This window comes from Macaca fascicularis, chromosome 9, assembly GCF_037993035.2.
Source record: "Macaca fascicularis isolate 582-1 chromosome 9, T2T-MFA8v1.1".
NCBI classification, from domain to species: Eukaryota; Metazoa; Chordata; class Mammalia; order Primates; family Cercopithecidae; genus Macaca; species Macaca fascicularis.
The window spans coordinates 94,285,986-94,303,195 of NC_088383.1; the positions used below are offsets into that span (position 1 = coordinate 94,285,986).

Here is a 17,210-nt window from a genome sequence, read left to right on the forward strand (position 1 = left end):
CAATATTCTTGATGAACATAGATGCTAAAATCCTTAACAAAATACTTGCTAACCAAATCCAACAATATATCAAAAAGACATTCCACCATGATCAAGTGGGTTTCATACCAGGGATGCAGGGATAGTTTACCATACACAAGCAGATAAATATGATACACCACATAAACAGAATTAAAAACAAAAATTACATGATCATTTCAATAGTGGCAGAAAAAGCATTCAACAAAATCCAGCATCCCTGTATGATTAAAACTCTCAGCAAAATCTGCATACAAGGAACATAACTTAATGTAATAAAAGTCAACTATGATAAACCCACAGCCAACATAATACTGAATGGGGAAAAGTTGAAAGCATTCCCTCTGAGAACTGGAACAAGACAAGGATGCCCTCTCTCACCACTCCTCTTCAACATAGTAGTGGAAGTCCTAGCCAGAGCAATCAGACAAGAGAAAGAAATGAAGGGCATCCAAATCAATAAAGAGGAAGTCACACTGTCACTGTTTGCTGACAAAATGATCGCTTACCTTGAAAACCCTACGGACTCCTACAGAAAGCTCCTAGAACTGATAAAAGAATTCAGCAAAGTTTCTGCATGCAAGATTAATGCACATGAATCAGTAGCTCTTCTATATACCAACAGTGACCAAGCGGAGAATCAAATCAAGAACTCAATCCCTTTTACAATAGCTGCCAAAAAAAAAAAAAAAAAAAACCAAACAAAAAAAACACACACAACCAAGGAAATAATAGATGACCCAAATGACATAAACATCTCATGCTCATGGATGAGTAGAATCAATATTGTGAAAATGACTATACTGCCAAAGCAATCTGCAAATTCAATGCAATCCCCATCAAAATACCACCATCATTCTTCTAGAATTAGACAAAAAAAGTCTAAAATTCATATGAAACCATAAAAGAGCCCACATAGCCAAAGGAAGATTAAGCAAAAAGAACAAATCTGGAGGCATCACACTACCTGATTTCAAACTATACTACAAGGCCATAGTCACCAAAACAGCATAATACTGGCATAAAAATAGGCACATAGATCAATGGAACAGCATAGAGAAACCAGAAATGAACCCAAATACTTATAGCAAACAAAAATATAAAGTGGGGAAAGGACACCCTTTTCGACAAATGCTGCTGGGATAATTGGCTAGCCACATGTAGGAGAATGAAACTGGATCCTCATCTCTCACCTTGTACAAAAATCAACTCAAGATAGATTAAGGACTTAAACCTAAGACCTGAAACTACTAAAATTCTGCAAGATAGCATTGGAAAAACCCTTCTAGATATTGGCTTAGGCAAAGATTTCATGACCAAGAACCCAAAACAAAATGCAATAAAAACAAAGATAAATAGCTGGGACCTAGTTAAACTAATGAGCTTTTGCACAGCAAAAGGAAGAGTCAGCAGAGTAAACAGACAATCCACAAAGTGGGAGAAAATCTTCACAATCTATACATCTGACAAAGGACTAATATCCAGAAAATACAGCAAACTCAAACAGATCAGTAAGAATAAAAACAAATAATCCCATGAAAAGTGGGCTAAGGCATGAATAGACAATTCTCAAAAGAAGATACGCAAATGGCCAATAAACATATGAAAAAATGCTCAACAACACTAATGGTCAGGGGAATGCAAATCAAAACCAAAAGGTGATACCGCCTCCCTCCTGCAAGAATGGCCATAATCAAAAAATCAAAAAAACAGTAGATGCTTGCATGGATGGCAGTGAACAGGGAACACTTCTACACTGCTGGAGGGAATGTAAACTAGTGCAGCTGCTATGGAAAATAGTGTGGAGATTCCTTAAAGAACTAAAAGTAGGACTACCATTTGACCTGGAGGAAAAGAAATCATTATTCAAAAAAGATACTTGCATACTCATGTTTATAGAAGCACAATTCACAATTGCAAAATCATGGAACCAACTCAAATGTCCATCAATCAATGAGTGGATAAAGAAACTGTGATATATATGTATGGGCATATATACATGTATATACACATATGATGCATATCTATATATAGATATATAGATATATATGATGGAATACTATGCAGCCATACAAAGGAATGAATTAACAGCATTTGCAGGGAACTGGATGAGATTGGAGACTATTATTCTAAGTGAAGTAACTCAAGAATGGAAAACCAAACGTCGTATGTTCTCACTGATATGTGGGGGCTAAGCTATGAGGACACAAAGACATACAAATGATGCAATGGGCTTTGGGAATTTCGAGGGAAGAGTGGGCGGGGGGCAAGAGATAAAAGACTACAAATATGGCTCAGTGTATACTGTTCGTGTGATGGGTACACCAAAATCTCACAAATCACCAGTGAAGAACTTACTCATGTAACCAAATACCACCTGTACCCCAACAACTTATGAAAAAATAATTTTAAAAAAGCTATAAGAGGATAGTTGGGCTCTCCCTTTGTGACTTATTATTGCTTTCATGTTTAATTCTACCTGTAAATCTTCTTCTATTCTAATTAGAAAAAAATGTAGAAGACTTCAAATAAATCAGTGAATTGAAATATTGAGTCAAATATAATACGGTAGAAACACATTAGATATGCCAAATGTTAACTCACAAATTAAAATATTAACTTTGTGCAACAAACTATACATTCTGAGGAAACAGACCACATCCATTTTGTTTATTACTGGATCCCCAGCCTCTATCACAATGTCTGGTATATAATCTGTATGTGCATCTTAACTAGCAATAATGCATAATATATACACTTAGTCCAGATGTTAACCTTATCTCCTAATGCAAACGTGATACATTCCCTTTTATGCTTTTTTAACCTTAAATTTAAGAATTGAAATAAAATACTGATGCAATAGGATACAATGTGGTAACAACAAATCCATTTGGCATATATAAGTAAGGCCATGGCAATAACAAGTGAAAGGGCCTGTTGTATAATGATATGAAAGTACCATAAGAACACCATTAGGAATGAGAATTTAAATCAACAGTGTATGAGGAACCACTTGTTTTACTCTGGGATATTTACAAAGTAACAAATATAAAAACCTTACATGGTTATGTACATCAGGGATACCTATAGCTAAGTTTCAGAAGGATGCTACCCTATGAAGAGGAGTCTAGGGGGCAGGACTCAAACAAATAAGAAAAATACAGATGCCTAAAGGTGAGTGTTCAAAAGAACAAAGATGACTTTTGTATGATCAATAAATCATTCATAGAAAATAATAAAAAGATTATTCATAGGAAAATAAAAGTGTGTTTTTAAAAAACACAGGGTAGATAATGATCTCCTGAGACATTTTATAGGATAAATTATATTAGAAGATAATTAGATAATTTGCTAGTTGTCTAAATATGAGATGGAAAAGACAATGAATTTGCATGATTAAAACAAACAAACAACCAAGCACCATCTAGACAAACTTTCCTTGCCCTGCAAGGGTAAGAAGGCAAATCTAAATCAGATTATTTACATGAAATATTGCTTATAAGTGGATTCTTTTCTTTTTCCTAAGACTAACCAAGGGATAAAGAGATGGCTGGAAAGTTTTTTTGTTTTGAAACCAAAGAGCAATGTAGAGAGAAAAATTACTTTGGAAAAAATTCTCAGTGTCACAAAAGGCAAACTGCCTATCTGGAAAAAGAGTAGAGCAATTAAATCGATAGCCAATTCAAATTATAATTATAAAAAAAACTACAATTCTCTTTCTGCTAAAGCAATGAATGAATTGAATTCCAACTATAGAGTTGTCTAATTCTAACATTCATGCAAAACTAAGGCCATGTATATACTTTGCTATGTACCATTTTTATGATCGACTAAGCCTGTATTGTTAGTTACAAAGTGAGTTTTATTATATGTACAGTAAATCATATGTGTATAGTGGGTTATTCCCCGTGCTTATTTTAAATATTGAAATATAAGCATGTGTAAACTATAAATATGATTATTATACTTTATTATATTAATTCTTCTTATAGACCAACATGGGCAACTATGTTTTTACAGACATCATAGAAATTTATTAAATCTCCTACCTATCCCTGAGAATGGTCCAGAGCTCTCCACCTAGACAAGCTTCCATCAACATATACAAATATTTGCTGTCCTTAAATGTTCTGTACAGTCTGTAAATTGCAAACAAGAAAACAAAGATTATAAACATTATCATCTTTTACAAGTATGCAATTCTGGGGGGCCCAGATTATAGTTTTGATTTGCCAAGCTCAGAATGAGAGAGAGCTAAGCCCACACATGGGGAAAGGAAGTCAATGGCTCATGAATAGGATTTTAATAGAAGAAACTAGGGCGCCAATCTCTCCCTTGAAATGGATTAATCATAATGATTATGGACAAAGAGGGTTCCTTGGGGTTCTTTCCATTCCAATTTGGGTGATGTTTTGAGCATGGACTGTTGGGGCAACGTTTAGTGGTCATCAACATGCAGTGAAAATGGGAATAAAGTGGATTAAACTTTACAAATTCAGACATGTATATATTTCATGTGCTATTCACTCAAATTTATGTTACATCCTGTTTTCACTAAGTGCCACTGGAAAATTTACTACAAAAAAGCTGCTTCTGCATATAACAGTCTCCCCATTATCCATTTATTAGTACAGAGGTGGAATGGTCAGCTGTCATTTCATTTTTTTAGATCTTCAAAACATATTCAGATAATTAAAGGTTAAATAGTTTGCTTTTGAATATTTTGTCTTTTAAGCATCAGAGATCTATGTAGAGTTTGGGGGTTTAAAAAAAGATAAAAACGGAACGTTAGAAACTCTGGTACGTCCTTTGGGAAAACACATTGTTTTCAGACACTGATTCTCTTTAAAAGAAAGAGTAGAATCAGAACTCTATTTTTAGAAATCAAACAAAACTTTCTTAAGATTAGATTAAAAATAAGTTTCTTTGTGCATACGAAATGTGTTAACAGTGAGCACAAGTGGCAGAGGGTTTTGTGGTAGATTTGTCACTTGGAGTTGGGTATGTCTGTCCCTGGCACGGGGCCTTTACCTCACTATGAAATCGGAGTGAGCCCCCTGCATGATCTGCTTCTCTGAGCGGATGTGCTCCTGCTGTCTTGTGTCCACAATGTGACGTTTCTTGAGAATCTTCATTGCAAATGTTTTGGATTCTTCACTTTTCAACTGGACCTTAAAGAAAGAGAGAAGGGAGTAAGAAAAAGCCCATAGACTTATAAGAGGGCATTATTATCCTCAAATTAACAGGTACATGGAGCACTTAAATGAACCTTAGCCACCACGCAAGTCACACACACAGTAAATCCTTGCTAGAGCTGGGTTTAACATCCAGGGCTCATAGCTATCATCCAATCTCATGCTCTGAATTGGCTGAATTTTAACTAACTTGATTCCAAATTAATTGTATTCACATGTGGATTAGAAGAGGGAAAATGTACTTAGTTCAAGTTTTATTATTTCATTTCATAGAGTGTGTTTGAATACATTTTATGGTTTTTCTTCTTCAATCAAAATAGTAGAAAAAAAATAACTTCTTTTCCAATTTTATTTAAGCAAAGATGGCCAAAAATAGGCTCATATGGGCCTTTATATTCTTCCCCCTTAGTTCTAGTCCACAGATATTTCTAGAGTTTTTAACTTGAGTGGTGGACCCTAGTCTCTCCTGAGACTGCAGACTTATTTATTCAGTACTGACTGTATTCATTTCTTCTTTTTAACCTTGCAGAATTTTCCCTCCCTGCAGTTTAAAGAGAAAAAAAAAAATTGTAACAAGATTTTTTTCAGGAGATTTTGAAAACTGTTTGTTTTTCTTCTCAAACAAGCATGATGGCTTTAGTTCCTTTGACCTCAAACTTTACTCTCTAGTAACTGGGAAGACCTGGAGCCTTAATATCTTTCAATGTGCCATGCCTCTCTTGCAGCCCACATGACTCCCAGTGGCTCCAGAGGAGGCATGGATCTTCCAAATGCCTTACTGAGACAGGGTGCTGTTTATGGTTTTACAAGAAATTTCAAGAAGGTGACTTGTAGCAAAAACAAGAGAGATAACAGAGCTAATTATTGAAAAGCAATATAAGGACATTATCATCGAGTGCTCTCAAGCAGCACAATCCTCAAGATGATACCAAACAGCCCATATTATTTGGGAGTAATGAAACCTTGGGGGAAATAACATGGCATGCTGTTTCTGCTTTGCAGCTGAAGTATGGCTGTCCCCTCTTTAGTTGTTAATTATTTACTGCTTCATCAGCAGGGATAGTGAAGTTCTTAAGTGTCTTGTTCCTGCACACATGTACAGATTGAGTTTGATCTTAGAGGATATTAACGTGGCAAGTTCCATAGGAGGGAGCATGAAGATACTGCAAATAAATGGGCCTCGCTTAGCTGCCAGCATTCATGAATCAATATGACAGTAGAGGGAAAAATGGGTATTTGAAAATGCCTTTAACAGCCAAAGGCCTTCTGCTCTATCTGTGAAACTCAAAGATGACAGATTAGTGTGATACAAATAAATTCAGTTGTAACTCATAATAAAACACAAAATATGAAAACTCACTTCTAAAAGAAATCTGGACAGTTAGGGAAGATGGCATGAAAAAATGAGCTCTCTCACAGTACTACAATTCAGAGAAGAAGGAGTAAAGTCATATTCCCTCTTCAGAGTCATATCCAGTTAAACTAGTGAGTACTGTTGTGTAGTTCAAAAATGCCTACTATAAAAATTATTCTCTTCAGTGATGATAACGCAGATTTTTTTTTTTTTCTCTGTGAACACAGGGTAGGAGGAAAGAATTCAGCCTTTATAGTCACAGGTCTGGACTTGAATTCTGACACCGCTTAGTCTGTCTCAGTTTAAGCAACTATTCTCTCTCGGGCTAGTTGCTTAACTGCTCTGAGCCCTAGTTCTGGCTGAGGATAATACCAGATACCACAGTTATTATGATCCTAAATGACAACACGCCACCAAATATGCATTCATTGATGAACTCTCTGCTTGTAACCAGCAATCTCTACTGAATAGGACAAATCAAATGTTGCTATTTCAGAGGAACAAACTGATTTCCAAAAACGATTCCTATCTTTCCCAAGGTGACAGAGCTATCAAGTGGCAGAACTGGATTCATGTTCAGGTCTTTTTTGGCCCAAGCTATTTCTATTATATGCTGCTTCCCTTCAGCTGAATACAAACCAATTAAACACACAGTGATTGATACTTTGCAAATCAAAGTTTAATGGAATCGACTAACTCATGGACTGTGAGATAAACTGAACAATATTTCTATTACTTTAAGCTTAACTTATGCTAGGCATGTGATTTGGGAGAACAGCCAAAGCCTCACTGACATTTTCCTAGGCACTTCCAGGGACCTCCTTGTGTTAGGGGTTTGGGGTAAGTGGTTGCTTGAATACTGCAAGGAGAAGCCAAGTGGGGTAGGAAGAAGGTGATGAGAGCTGGTGGGTGGCATATGTCATAAGAGATAGGTGAAGGCTACAGAAATTCTTGGGAGTCAGGCTTACTACTTGCCAATTTAAAAACATTAATCACAGAAAGTTTATAGAACTATACTGTTAACCTACTGAGGCTTTCTGCTTTGCCTTTACTTTGCATAGAAGCAGTCCTTGGGTCTAGAGTCATCTTCCTTCTTTGCACTCTGTACAAGATCTCATGAGTTCCTTAGAGCAGGGCCCTTAGAATCTCCACTTCCAATTTAAACCCGAATGCTACAAGACTCACAGAACTCAGGATCCTAACCAGAAAGTCGGGGTACCTGAGGACCACTCGTGTGAACTAACTCAACAGAGACAGTCGAGAATGTTGAAGTTAATTATTTGCATAAAGTCCAAGTAACATATTCATCAGAAATCTTCTGATAAACCAACAACTTTCCAAAGATCATTCAAGAATGTTCAATTCAACATTGTTTCTAATGGAAAATTTTAGAAACAATCTAAATTTCTAGCAAGAGGAGGAGCTTGCAGAAATAAATTATGGTATATCCATGCAATGCAACTATAAAAATGATTACTTAGAATTATATTTAACATTATGGAAAAATAACCAAAACAAATAACCAAAACATGAATAAAAGATACTGATTATAAGACAGCATACATTTTATGATCTCACAGTGTTTTTGTATATTAGTGTGTATGTATACATATATATACACACACACATCTATATGTGAAATAAATTTATGAAGAGACAATCAGAAATGTGTTCATCAATACGTTAACAATGATTTTTCCTTAGGGAAATTTTTGGTTGATTTTTACTTCTTTTTACTTTTTGAATTGCTTAACTTTTGAACAATCATCATATCTTGCTTTTATAATGAGTAAAAGTAAAACTCTCGTCATGAAAAAACTTGCAAGTTTCTTTTATTTATTTATTTATTTTTTGAGACGGAGTCTCTCTCTGTCGCCCAGGCTGGAGTGCAGTGGCTGGATCTCAGCTCACTGCAAGCTCCACCTCCCGGGTTTACGCCATTCTCCTGCCTCAGCCTCCTGAGTAGCTGGGACTACAGGCACCCGTCACCTCTCCCGGCTAATTTTTTGTATTTTTTAGTAGAGACAGGGTTTCACTGGGTTAGCCAGGATGGTCTCGATCTCCTGACCTCGTGATCCGCCCGTCTCGACCTCCCAAAAGCAAGTCTCTTTTAAATTGTAATCACTATTTATTATTATTGTCTGAATCTTTCTAATTGATTCTGATTCAACTAGAATTCCATGAATGCAAAGATATGAAGAAATTGTACAGAGCATAACAACCTATTGAGGACTGGGGCTGAACCACACTATTACCTTTTTACAGGGCTGGCTACAAACATTTTTTTCAATATAAACTCTGAGTAAGTTATAGCAATTTGTATTTGTTGAGGCTAAGATATTATGTTTTATTATAAAAATATTTTAACAAACTTAATCCATGATGAATTGTAAGGTGACATTTAGTTTTCTTTTTATTTTTCCTGTTGTCCAAATTAATTATACCAAGTCCACTTGTGTCCATTTAAGATAATAATAATGGTGGTGGTGATGATGATGATGATGATGATAATGATGATTTTTTAGCAAGTTGCTTAAAGCTATGAAATTCCTTTTGAGTATGGAAAGAGATCAGCCAGGAAAAGAGGAGAACAGGAGTGCATATTTTTCTTCTGCCTCTTGCCAAGGACTAGCTTAGATAGTTATGCATGGTCCTCAGGTTTGTCTTCCTTTGAAGACTGTCCTAATCTCCTAGGTGTACAGGCTAATGCACTGGTTGAGAGTGTGACTAGTGTGTTATTTGACTAATTTTTTTTCAATCTCAACCTTTGTTTTTTCCTTGTTCTCTTGGACAAATTACTCAAACTCTCTCTGCTTTCACTTCCTCATCTATAATACGGGGATATCCTGATAGATCACCTATGAAAACCAAATAAAAGTGTTATGTGTCAAACAAAGTGTTTTCTTTGCTCTGACTGCCACCCACCTCAGTGCTAACAAGTAGATGAGTAAGGATTTGAGAAGCTACTTCTATAATATTGTGGATGCTATAAAAAGGAACGAGATCATGTGCTTTGCAGGGACATGGATGGAGCTGGAGGCCTTTATCCTCAGCAAACTAACACAAGAACAGGAAACCAAACACTGCATGTTCTCACTTATAAATGGGAGCTGAATAATGAGAACACATGGACACAGGGAGAGAAACAACACACACTGGGGCCTGTTGGGGGAGGGCTGGTGGGTGTTGGCAGAGAGCATCAGGAGAAATAGCTAATGCATGCTGGCTTAATATCAGATGATGGGCTGATAAGTGCAGCAAACCATCATGGTACATGTTTACCTAGGTAACAAACATGCACATCCTGCACATGTACTCCAGAACTTAAAAAAAGGTCTAAAATAATAATAATAAAGCATTAATATTGGTTCATTAATTATATTAAATGTACCATACTAATGTAAGTTGTCAATAATAGGAGTAATTAGGTTCAGCGTATATAGGAATTTTCTGTACTATCTTCACATTTTTCTGTAATTATATAGCTGTTCTCAAAAACAAAGATTATGGATGCTTATACCACACTGGTTTTACTCTCAAAATTCTTACAAAGGGAAAATGAACAAGAAAATCTGAATACTCAAGATCTTCATTTTATTTTATAGAAGAAATGCTATGTGCTATCTTAGACATTAGAATTGGTAAATGTTTCATTTACAATAAACTGTTACTTCAATATGAAGTATTATATTGACATTTGAATGAATGTATACTTGGGCCAAGTAGATCTTAAGGTGGGAATTTTTGACAAGGATTTGGACAAGTTCTTAACTATCTGGCTATAGCTGATGTCTGCATAATACTGGCCTGAAAATGAGAGGTGATGTCATCAGCATTTAAAGCGCTTTGAAGATGCATTTGCTGGTTGTATTTAAATAGAGTACATCCTTCCTTTCTAGGTAGGGTAGTTGGTTGCCTTAAAAAGGCTTGTTTCCTACTGGACCCAACTTTTTGCCCTTATTAGGAAGGAAGATTATGATCAAGGCAAGGTTAAAACTGGGCTCAGTACCACTGGCTGTGAGTTGGTCCTTAGAATTTGTATCTATTCATTCATTTAACCTTGTTATTAAGAGCTCATAGCTTATTTTGCACTGTCAATATCTTAATTATTTTGGAAGAAAATTACTTCCTGAACTACACTATAATTGAAATGATTTCTTAAATTCAAAGCTTAAATGGTCAGTGTCACATGACTCATTATTATGCAAAAGTCCTATATGAAGTGGTTCAAATTATATTTCCATGCACTGCAGGAGAAGGGTACTCCCTTTATGCTCTCCCTTAGGTAAACTGATGCTACAGAACAAAGGTGATGAAGGGAGTTTAGGAAAACATAAACCTGGGACCTAATTCTGGATCTCTGACAAATAAGTCATATAATCTCACTGGGCCTCAGACCACTTTTCAGAAAATAAAGGGCGAAACTATATTATCTTTAAAAACTCATTCCAGCTAGAGAATTCGATACATCTGCAATTTGACACAATATGCACTTTGAAAGCACATTAATTATATTGAACCTTACAGAAACGGCCCAACAAACATGTGGCAATATCTTGAGAAGAAAGAAAAGGGGAAATACTCCAAGTAACACACAGGTCGCTTAAGGAAACATGATGGTCCTCTCTGAAAGTATGACCTTGACTTTATATTTATGTTCATATTCTATTGGGTGGTGCGGGTTTTATTTTCTCTGTCCTCTCAACCTCAACATATGAAGGGATTGGTTTCTGTTATATTCTCTGTGTTACTAACTTTCAAATAACACACACTGGAAAAAAGCAGCAGTAGCTTTCTCAGGAAGAGCATTAAAATGGACTTCAACGCATAAGGGAATCCAGGCAGAGTCACCGTAATTGTAATAGCTGCAAAATAGGAATGACAAATATTTTCTCTAAATAAAATAGCACAAAATTTTAATCAGGAAGTCTGTATTATTTGGTGAAGCATAAAGCCATTTTTTAGTTTCGGCTCTCTTTAACCTGGGAGAAAAAGGCTTTGTACGTAATCCAGAAATAATTTGGCAAAGTCTGTGATTTTATGTTTAAGTAACCCACATTTAATATAAATTGAGATAACTTAAGGAATTTATGACAAGTGCTGTAGTGAAACGTTCTACAAAAGGAAGAAAAGAAGAAGAAAAAAAAAAGCCTAGGGTGGGGGTGGCAAGAAGAGAGAAAGCCCTACATTGAGAGACTATGAGTATCTTATCCTATTAGACTAACCATGCCAAAGGGCAGGTTCACCAAAACCAGCCAAAGGCATATAATAAAACATCAACAATAAGAACATCAGCAAACAAACCACTAGACTCTCTATAAATGCATAAGCACTATGTTCCACCTCTATCATTTTCCAATATTCTCCTATTGCCAGACAGCTCTTCACAGCCCTGTAAGACGCTGGCCTTAGATTCTATGTTCAGAAAACAATGTAAACATCCTGTTCTGCAGCAGTGGAGTATAATCACAAAGCTGAAGCAGGGCGTGCAGAAGCCATAAAACTGCCATAAAATTCAGGAGGAAAAAAGGCATGAAGTGACTATACATTAAATAACTGAGTATTTAGATTGTTGAACTAGATCATACATGTAAAAACTAAAAACGTTTAGTATAACACAAAATTTTAGCATCTGAATATCTGTACCAGTAAAGGTAAATCTCAAGAGATAGAAAGTAGATGAGAGGCCAGGTGTGGTGGTTTACGCCTGTAATGCCAGCACTTTGGGAGACTGAGGCAAGCAGATCACTTGAGCTCACAAGTTTGAGACCAGCCATGGGCAACATGGCCATGTCTCTACAAAAACACAAAAATTAGCCGGGCATGGTGGTGCACGCCTGTAGTCCCATCTACTTGGGAGGCTGAGGTGGGAGATTGCTTGAGCCTCCAAGCTCAAGCTGTAGTGAGCCAAGATCATGCCACTGCACTCCAGCCTGGGTAACAGAGTAAGACCCTGTCTCCACAAAAAAAAAAAAAAAAAAAAAAAAAAAAAAAAAAAAAACCCTGGAGATTGGAATGGAGAGTATTTCTAAATGGGCACAAGGGTTCTTACTGCAGTGGTAGGAAGGTTCTAAAACTGGGATATATGATCGTCATACAATTCTAAAAAATCACTGAATTATACACTTAAAATGGGAACGTTTTATGGTATGTAAATTATACCTCAATGAAGTTGTTAAAGAATTTTTAAAAAGAGCGAGAACTCATAATTTCTTAAATCTACAACTTCTAGTTCTGTATTGATTTGTCAGGTAGCTATATGTTTCATTTACATTTTAAGGAATTTAATGTCAAAAATGTATTTCTCTATGCTTACTTTTTCACTTACAATAAAAGTTCCTCACTTAGTCAAAAACTAGATTTTTAAGGTCTAATTTCTGTTAAATATTGACACATTTTTAAAAAGTCATTTTTAATGATTTTACTACTTGTTTATTGAAAAACCTAAATATAAAAGTCTTATTTTTAAAAAAATTAGGATCATGAATAAATTTAAACAAAATGTACGTAATTAACACAAAGTTCTTTAAAAGCTATCTTGTCAAAATAATAGGTACAGTCGGCTTTCTGCATCTGTGGGTTCTACATCCACATTCAAACAACGAAGGATTGAAAATACTTGGAAAAAAAAATGGATGGTTGTGTTTGAGGTGAACATATATAGACATTTTTCTTGTCATTATTCTCTAAACAATACAGTATAACAGCTACTTACATAACATTTGCACCGTATTAGGTATTGTAAATAAACTAGAGATGATTTTAAAATATAGGAGAGAATGTGTGTATATGCAAATACTATGCCATTTTCTATTAGGGACTTGAGCATCTATAAATTTTGGTATCTGCAGCTGGAAGAGGTATTGGTGAGGACAGGTCCTAGAACCAATCTCCCATGGATACTGGGGATTGGGAGGTTAAAATATTGCAATAATAAACCAACTGTGGTTGTATACAAGTCCGTATGACATCCTAAAGCTTCATTTTCCTTACTTAAGGGAATAAAACCAGGCCAGGCGCAGTGGCTCATGCTTGTAATCCCAGCACTTTGAGAGGCCGAGGCTGGCAGATCATTTGAGGTCAGGAGTTCAAGACCAGCCAGCCTGGCCAACATGGTGAAACTTCATCTCTACCAAAAATATAAAAATTAGCTGGGCGTGGCGGTGGGTGCCTGTAATCCCAGCTACTCAGGAGACTGAGGCAGGAGAATTGCTTGAACTCGGGAGGCGGAGGTTGCAGTGAGTCAAGATCGTGCCACTGCACTTCAGCCTGGGCAACAGAGCAAGACTCCATTTCAAAACAAAATAAATAAATAAATAAATAATTTTAAAACAGCTTCATATTATAGAAACACATATTGTAAGATCAAATCAGATAGTGTATGTGAACATTCTTTAGAAAATAAAAAGTATTATGTAAGAATGATCATCACTACTATGATTTCCAAGATATAGTATCTTACTATTACAATTCATAATTAAATCTGTTTTTAAGTTAGTAGTCCCAATCAACTGAATGAAAACAGGATTAGGAAAAATCTACCTGTTTGAATTTTAGGAAATTTTACTTTCATGGTGAAAGAAAAAGCAATTTTATTACTCTGACTCAAATAACTTTTTGGACATGGCCCACTAAAGCCAGCTTACGACATTCATAAAATAAGATGAAATGCTTTAAGTGAACAGAAAGCTTCTATCCTACAAATCAGTGTTGGATTATATTTCCCAACATTTCTTAACAACAACAACAATAACAAAAAGTACTAATTCTATTATTAACTTAAGCAGAGATCACAGTAACTTCTCTATTTCCCTCACTTTTCTCTGCACAATAACATCATATGATTTATTTTTCCCCTTGGCCAATGTCTGAAATTTAAGAATGAACCATAGCATTTGCCTTGTTTCATAGGATACGTAAGAGAGAACAATAAAAGAAACTTGTCACAGCCTGAGCGATACATGTTTGAAAGACCCGGAGAATGCAAAGGATAGATTATGAGTGTGACAGAGATGTCAGAATTGGAAAGCTTTTCAGCCATGAGGCATAGAGGCACAACACTGTTGTAGTGGTGACTCAACTTCATGGTAAAGGCTTTACGCATCAAAGTTCCTATTCATAGATAGTCCCGTCGTCCCCCACCTACACACACACACACTCATACATACACAGAGTCAGGTATAACATTTTGAGAAGAAAAGAGGATAGAAAAGTAGCTTATTTTTCTATATGCCTTTTCATTTGATTCCATCTGCCATTTGCACAATGGACAGATAATCAAGAGAGGGTCTCTCTTCTTCTCATCCTCGTTTTTCTTTCTTCATTTACCTCAACACCTCATTAAAAATATCAGTAATCTTATTTGCTCTGTAACTTGCCTTCAGACTTAAAATCAGTTCTACAGCTAGTGACCAGAAATATCAGGAAATATCTATATTATTAAATTTAAATTTATTAAAAGACAAAGTTATTTTTGAAGAGGAGGTAAGTTTTTTTTTTTTTTTTTTCTATTTTTTAAAGACATTTAACTTTCAGTTTGGAGGAAAGTCAGAAAAAGAACCTGATACTTTTTTATTTTTAATTATACTGTGAACAAAGGCCTGGACAATTTCCTAGAAGTTACTTGCAAATCAAAGAACATTTATAATTTCCCTTATTAAGGAATTAGCATTCATTCATTTTCATTCAAAAGATTACCTACATTGAGTGTCTTATCATTCCTTAAACATAACATTGATTTCCTATCGCTTTTATGCTAAATAAACTTTACTTCATTTTGCAGTGATTATTAAAAGTGGTACTTACAGTATTTTATTACCTATAATATACTTTATTTTTTCAGCAACTAATCAAATATTTTTCATCTTCTACCCAATACTTTAGTTTCTATGCATAATCTCACTTGTATAAGGAAATACTATGTGCATCAGTTTTGAAAACTTGTTCACGTATTTTAAATTGAGCACATGAATAGCTCACATAAATTCAATTTATTCTAATACTTAAAGTACAGATATAACCATGTAGATGAGGTCGAATATTTAAATTTCAATTCCTTTCATTTATTGACTCTGAAAATCTAAAATGGGTTGAAATGAAACAGAGAGGATGACATACTGTGAAATTCAACTCTCTTTCTGACATGTGACCCAATTAACTCATGAAAGGTTTTGCATTGCGGTTATACTTTTAAAATATAGGGACGAATGACTTTATAATTTTTTAAAACTGTTAGATACTGGAAAACTTTAATAAAATGGCTTATAATCAGATCTTAATGTCTTATTACATGCTATCCTCAAACTTTGTCCCTCTGATGTTACAAAAAGGATAACTATACAATTCATCCATGTAGTCAAAAACCACTTATACCCCCTAAAGCTATTACAATTTAAAATACTTTTTAAAATACTGAAAAAGTGCTGGGAGACAGTCCTGGGGGAATGGGAATGAGGGTGGAGAGGATGGGGTTGGAAGGATGTAGGGGAGAACTTGCTAACCTAGAATTCAATGAATCTTTCAATAATAAGGCAAAATAAAGACATTTTCAGATAAAAGTAAATTAAGGAAAAAAGAAAAAGATAACTTCTTCCCCCATATGATTCTGGTATTTCACATTTATCTTGTGTTTCAGATTTTCACAAATATAAAAGGATATCAACTGTAGCTAAGTCAGTTCAATAAGAATCTACTGGATTTTGCCTATACCAGTTTACTTTAGGGAAAACAGTCACATTAAAAATTTAAATTGCTTTGTTTGTGTAGATGTGGCATCCAAGGTCAACGTGATGACCAGACAGTGGCTCTCCTTTAACTTATTTGTTTGAACTTCTTTTGGATAGTGATGATCTCCCCACTATCAGTGTGAACGTGAAAGGCAGTGGGCTGGAGCTGAGGCCTAAGAACAAACTATCTGGCCCACAAAAGCTCCTGACCTCGTAGCTCAATGTTCAAGCTAATATGTTGCATATGTCAATGACAATGGGGAATACTGAGGGACCAAGTACTAATTAGCAATAAATTAAATATAAGCAATTGATGAGATATATTGAAACATACAGAATTACCTGTTTTATATTTTTTCCAGAAAGCAAGATAAGTTACTTCATTTTATTTAAAAAGATATGACTATTTTCTACATAACTAAGACACACAAGGGGACTATTTTTCCCTCTTGATGGAAGGAATCCCTCTTTGAAAGTGTTTACATGAAATTTTCAGGAATGCAGACTGCACTGTGGTACAAAATAACCTACTTTTGTCAGAAGAGAAATTATGATGTCTATTTCTAGGAGCAGCGCCACCTAAAAATAGCTTGTCTAGTCACCTTATAGTGCTTTCTTTCATGTCATAGATAGAAGTTCGGAGCAGAGTCTGTGTTTATATGCTTTCATTACTCAATGTCCAAACAACTCTTTTTTTTTGGCAAGTCTAATCTTTTTAAAGAATATAATACAATTATACTCTACTGATCAGCTGTCTAATATTTCTCTCTGCTCCCCCAACAGTAATTCACTCTAGTCTAGTCACTTGCTTTGGTGTCCTGTAACAACATGTGGCCTTTTATGTTGTAACCCTTGCCTGGAATGGCCTTTTCCCAGAATGGCCTTTCCCCATCTGTTCATTTAAATCCCAACCTATTC

The 17,210-nt window shown here is 35.4% G+C and overlaps 1 protein-coding gene across 3 annotated transcripts in view; it reads right to left on the reverse strand.

The window, feature by feature from the left end:
* The window catches only part of PRKG1 (protein kinase cGMP-dependent 1), a 1,337,040-nt gene that overhangs the window by 26,785 nt on the left and 1,293,045 nt on the right, over positions 1-17,210 (reverse strand). For all 3 annotated transcript variants that reach the window (XM_005565848.4, XM_005565847.4, XM_015456924.4), the window contains 2 exons: positions 5,050-5,189; positions 4,068-4,157 (listed from right to left, as the gene is read on the reverse strand). In XM_005565848.4, coding sequence (XP_005565905.1) covers positions 4,068-4,157; positions 5,050-5,189 — 230 coding nt within the window. The remainder of the gene's footprint in view (positions 1-4,067; positions 4,158-5,049; positions 5,190-17,210) is intronic.